General features: G+C 39.3%; 1 protein-coding gene across 2 annotated transcripts; it reads left to right on the top strand.

Annotated features, from left to right (window-relative positions):
• Positions 1-205: 205 nt before the first annotated feature.
• LOC135344414 (uncharacterized) lies at positions 206-5,813 on the top strand. Of its 2 annotated transcripts, XM_064541610.1 has the most exons (6): positions 206-425; positions 765-843; positions 2,157-2,337; positions 3,522-3,629; positions 3,915-3,969; positions 5,462-5,813. In XM_064541610.1, exons 1-6 carry the CDS (start codon positions 301-303, stop codon positions 5,496-5,498), a joined length of 585 nt encoding a protein of 194 aa, XP_064397680.1. In that variant the 5' UTR covers positions 206-300; the 3' UTR covers positions 5,499-5,813. The 2 variants fall into 2 exon arrangements, with proteins under 2 accessions (XP_064397680.1, XP_064397679.1); XM_064541609.1 differs by lacking the exon at positions 3,915-3,969.
• The last annotated feature ends 226 nt before the right edge of the window (positions 5,814-6,039 follow it).

Below are 6,039 nucleotides of genomic sequence, written 5' to 3'. Positions count from 1 at the left end.
TTGTACAATTAACAAAATAATACGTGGGGGCGTAAGGTCAGGAATTGATTACATTCCATTGGTCTGGCACATTCCACTGTGAAATGACCTCAAGACAAGAGTGCTCAGACCCCTTCTCAGGAGGGGGCTGATCCATGAGACTAGCCTGAGGGAGGCCTGGCGTTAAATTGGAGACAAATCGGCCTGGGAGAACAAGGCTATGGTTGCTATGCAAGTAAAAACGGTGCATGCTAATAACAGAGAAAACTTGAAACTGAAATAATTTACAGACTGGAGACTTTTGTTTCCTAGAGGCCTACTATGTCTTCCTTGCACCAAAGACCATTTATGCATTTGCTGACAACTCTGCTGCTGGTTCATGTAGCTGTTCACTCAAGTCATGGCCTATCCGTGACTTTTGACTGGTCCTCGAACGTCACTACTAGGTGAGTAGACTTTTTTGTTTATTATGGGTAAGCTGTTCATTAGTACCAGCTAGTATGTCCTGTTGGCTAGCCAAGCGAATTTAACTGATTTTATGTACTTTTACGTACCTAGCTAGCTAGCTACGTAGCTGGACATTTTTATTCACTCAATCATGCATTGACTGTGCTACGCAATTTTCTAACCTCTAAAAGTAGCAGCTAGATTGACAAATTCTGAATATGCGACACCAGGATGTTCAACCTCTGAAAGGAGCAATCTCTAACTTTGTAAAAGTGCTTATTTCCAGCATTTTATAAATTCTACATGCAATTACCTGCTTCATATCTTCATTTGTACAGGCAAGTACTCCAGCTGCGAATTGGAGATGAACTCATTTTGCAATGTGTCGAAAATTTCGTCTCGGACATTGTGCAACAGGTACATGTATGTGGTTTTGAAAAATAATTATGTAGAATAGCTCAAGCTATGAGCAGGCTCATTTCGTGCTTTCAGGACACATTAATTGCCGAGCGTCTTTGCGGGAGGCAACTAAATCTGCATCCTATCTCAGTCTGTATGTATGTATGCTATGTATAGCATGCTCAGAAATGCAAAATTGGGTGTGGCTAAGCTTGGTTAACCTCCAAACTGCTCAATAATTATGCCGTGAATAATAGAAACTACATTGATACTATAATAATAGATGTAGCTATAAGAGTATCATATAAACGAAGCCAATTACAGTAGACTCTCGTTAATCCGGTCACCCTTGGGACCATGCAGCTTGGCCGGAATAGCGAGGTGGCTGCAGCTCAGGAAATAGCCGCGGCTTAAAAACGATCTTACCTCGAATCTAATGACTACTTTTGCGGTTCTTGCCTCGAGAATAATGTAGGATAATGAATCATTCTGTTCTCTATTTAAGTGTAATCCAATTTAGCTAAACCACACCCAAAATGTCATATCCGGCCATAATATACGTATAAAATTACATTGAAAACCTTGTTTGGGACAGCCAGCACTGGCCAGTAAACGGAATAGCGAGTGGCCGTACTTCAGGGTGAGTTTTGTGCAGTAAACATGCATATAGCTAGCATTCCGTGCCAAGCCAAATGCATGGCCGGTATATCGAGGTGGCCGTACTTCAGAGAGCCGGAATAGCAAGAGTCTACTGTACAACAATGAACACTATATTATACGGGGGTATAGGGCCAAGGGTCTTGTTATACTCTCTAATAGCAATCTACTCTCTTTCTTTCTCCTAAAAAATTGTACAACTCTGCTCGAGGCTTTTCATGTAATACCGTATTACTATAATATTTTCAGCAGAAAATTTACTCTTTGAAATCTATAGCGTTTTGGCAAGGATCGTGTTTACACATTTACCAGTATACTCGTTGATCAACCTTCGCAAAGTTTGCTTACTGTACAAACTGGATTATTAGCGCTTACTCGACTATACAAGCGTATCTTTATTTGCTCAAACTGCAGGCTTTTTATACTCGAATTGAAGTCCAATTATGCGAAGGTTTATTACAGCTATAATTTCCAGATGAGAGCTCTATTTACTGGCTGAACTGCATTGAACACCCACATAAATTTGAGCGTGCGTGGGTGGAACAGTATACCGTATACGTATAACCTTAAGACGATAATAGTGTATCCGCAATACTCGATTATTTATACGCATGTATAACAATTTGACAGCAAATTCATGTATGAAAATGCCCCACACACCCACACCCTATCAGACCCTTGCTCAAGTAGATGCCTGTAACAGCAGTATAGATAACCCAAATGCTGAAGATCCTGCCTCGGTGGGCTCCTGTTTTGGAGGTGTTAGTTTTGTGCCTATAGAACTGCTAACATCTTCAGGAGTACCACTACCAGCTGCATCAGTATACCAAGCTGGGGAGAACTACTATTACACCAGTAAGTCTTAGCCTTAGTCTTACAAATTAAATTTTTATACCACACTTATACGTCACCACTAATTGATCTCATTGGTCAAAAGCTGTAGGATAATTATATGAAAAATATCATATAGCCCTAGGCATGCACAGTTTTCAAGTTGTTTTTTCATTTGTCAAGAAAGTAAGCAAAGAAAAAAGAGCCATGCTTGCATGGCGGTACTGAAACTCAAAGCGATGACAGAAACATGGAAGCTGCTCTACAACAATTTCCATGGGTGTCCATGGGCATGCATTTTATCCAAAAAAAGCTTGCAACTCCAGTATAAGGGACGTCGAATGGTCAATGCTTGGACCAAGGAAGCTCTTAAGCATCTGTTGGAGTCAACGTGTTGCTCAACTATAGCTCTTTGACAGCGGCATGGTCTTGTTCTTTTTGCGTGCATTGAATGGTTGCTAGGGGGAGGTCCTTTTATAGTGCTGCGGTCCGTGGTATAAGTCAGATATGCCACACCTACTCTGAGGTTATGCAATCTATATAACCTCTGCTACCATGGTTACATGCCCCTCGGTTACGCCTCAGAGTAACCACGGTAGCGGAGGATATATGAGTGCATATCCTCCTCTTAGGTGTGGTATATCCTATATATACATATAATTATTATAGCAATGTAGCCTCGAATAATTCTGCTATACGGCAGCGGTTTTGGTATATTGTGTATAGCAACTGCATGGCATTGCGTAACTCTCAGGGGCGGATCCAGGACTTTTGAAAAGGGTAGACAATTGAAATAAAAAAAGACCAACTGATTAAAGCTGTAACTTTTGCTTTCACTTTCTAGATACACTTTACATGAGCCACTACCGCTTTCTGGTCATGGGGTTGATTGATGCATGCACATCCCCAAACTTGTTCTATAATATCTCGAAAAGTAAGAGCATTAACACAGCTCTAGTTCAGACAAGGAAGGTTTGCACTGGATTATTTTCCAGAATGTTGTTGCTTAACTCTTGGCCTTCGTCTGTGGGAGGACCACTTCTGCTTTTCAGCTCCCCATGTATATAATTATATGAGATATTTCGCCCAATAATTGATTGGCCCGAACATTGATTGCTGACTTTATATGCACAGACAATTGCAATTTTCAAATATAGCAAATCAATTTCTTAATTGTCAATAACTAAATTCGTATAATATTTTTTCAGGTTATTCTGCTGTAAACGCAACAACAGCGATAGGTGGTGGTTTTTTTGATGGAACAGCTGGAGGGCAGTGCTCTGCTGGTCTCCAACTGGAGATACAGATTCTCAATGGTGGGCACTGTTTGCTTGCATGAGTGCTGCATGTATGTTTGACTACCGTATATATATAGCGGGTAATTTTCGTGGGGCAAAATATTCGCGGTTTTCGTGGTTAAAGGTCTGACCACGAATATTTTACTCACGAATGAAGCGACCTTGCCCATAGATAGAACAGTAAGAGGGATTAGAAACGACCAGGCCCCCCTGTGTAAAAGGTTGAAACACTCCGCGTTATATTTTGCGCTCGCAAATATTTTCATGGTTAATCGTTCTGTGTTGTATTTTAACTGTTTCTAGCTCTCCTATATCCACTAGCGATCAATCATCAGAAGCTGGGAGGTACTCTAGAGAAGTAAGTTTATACTCTGTTCTACTTTACTCTAGCTGTTTCCAATTTTTGTTGAGTTAAGCTTGAATTACTCTACGCCAACTTTTCTCTTTCCCTGCTGTGGAGTCAAAACAGCAAAGTACATTTCTTGACTTGGTTATTATGTATCTAAGTATGGCTTCATGCTATAAGCTATACTGTTCATAAACATTTACAGTATAGTCCTTCAAACTGCTTTAGTATACTTTTAGTATACTTTTAGACACACCACGGGCCTTGATCTCTCACGACTTCATAGTAAGAGCTATTCTTTTTTTATAGCATTTATTTGTTTAGTGATAGTGGCTACGTGGCTTAGTCGACTTTTTAGAGCTAGATTATCTTTTACTTTTCAGAAAAATCAACATTAAAAGTGATCAATTTCACTGTTTCTATATAATAATATATGCACAGCACATTGTAGAGCAGTCAAGACAGGTAATGAGCATGCTGAACTATAAAAATAATCCTTTGTAGTTTTAGCCACACCCTATAGCGCAGAGTATTTCACGCAAACATTTTCGTTTCAAATCCCTCCTATACTGTTCTATCTATGCCTTGCCTATATAATACCTTTATATAGCAACCACGAAAATATTGCATGAAAGGTGTCAATATTGCTGAACCACGAATGCTAATTTTGTCCCCCGAAAATTACCCGCTATATATACGGTATAACATTGAGTATGTTGAGTGCATGGTCACCTGTTTGGATTCATTATACTGATGTACAATTTTGTGTACATGGTATGTCCAATAATGCATGCAAACTCAAAGTCAAAGAGTGGGTAATGATCGACTATGATTATTGTTAAAAACGATCGATGCCAAAAGTTCAAGTCTAAAATTAATGGCTGCCGTCTGCAGAGCCTTGCAGCTCTCTTCTCACTCTTGCAGCTACCAATAGCTAGCGTTCTATATAGTGCAGAGCTGACTACTAAGTAGAGTAGCAACATTCGGTAAGCAAGTTTGGCTATGTGCTCTTCTGAAAAAGGCTGCAATGGCATACCAAGTAAGCAAAACTAAGCATAACTCGAGAACGAAGCATTATTTTGCAAATCCACGAATTAAAATCCAAGTAAACATGACTATAGAAGCCTATAGAAACTCTTACTTGCACTTAATTCATCCTTGAGCAGCTGTATAATAGCAGTCTACACACACACAGACACACACACATGCACACACACACGCAGACACACAAACACACTATCGTATTTATACCTCGCTTGTGCATGCACACAACATGCACCGAGGCATAATTATAGAGCTGTATATATGCAACGTTCTTTAATGAGTGTTACTGAGAGTGTGGAATGAAGTGTGCAATCTGATGTGGTTCACAGTGCTTCTGCTAAAATTATGTTGAGAATAACTGGTATAGGTGGTCAGAGTTATCTTAAACGTTAAACCATGCAGCTATATATAAAAAGAAACTATATACCGAGCTAATTCACAGTGACTTGTATACACACAGACACAACGACAGATCTACCTACTGTAGACAACACTGAAGCCTCAACCATGGATGTAGATGGATCAATAGACGGTGCCAGTCAGATGAGATGCTGCACATATCTGACCACCGTTATTTCTGTTGTATTGTGTGTCTTACTGTCAAAGGTTCTGTACTAGCTTTCACGCACAGTGTATATATATAGTTATGTGATGACAAATCACTTTATTTTTAACCATATACGTCTTTTATGCATCATCAATATAGTTACTTGCATGACCTGGACATTTCATCGTTAACTCTAAGACTATATTAGTGAGAACCTTATATCATTCGGCTTTCTGTTCTGTATGTTGTTTATGTGTATTATACAACGGTGTATATATTTTAAAAAATTATGTGTGTGAAAGCAACTCCAGACCTATATAGCTATTGTATCATGTATATAGGCCTTGATAAATATTATGCTGGGAATTTTAGGGATCAATGTCTATTTTGGTAAGGGTCATTACATTAAGTTTTGCATAACGACGTTTTTATGGCAAAAAATGCTGGTTATATTTTCGAGGCACTATGTTCGGGTTTTCGAGGATTACCCT

Source organism: Halichondria panicea, chromosome 11 (genome assembly GCF_963675165.1).
Source record: "Halichondria panicea chromosome 11, odHalPani1.1, whole genome shotgun sequence".
Lineage (NCBI taxonomy): Eukaryota > Metazoa > Porifera > Demospongiae > Suberitida > Halichondriidae > Halichondria > Halichondria panicea.
This window is presented reverse-complemented; position numbering and strand designations above follow the sequence as displayed.

Coding starts and splice junctions, on each gene's coding strand:
- LOC135344414 (XM_064541609.1), top strand. CDS start 301: ATGTCTTCCTTGCACCAAAGACCATTTATGCATTTGCTGACAACTCTG. Junction 426..764: donor TCCTCGAACGTCACTACTAG/GTGAGTAGACTT, acceptor TCATTTGTACAG/GCAAGTACTCCAGCTGCGAA. Junction 3,630..5,461: donor GGAGATACAGATTCTCAATG/GTGGGCACTGTT, acceptor GTATACACACAG/ACACAACGACAGATCTACCT.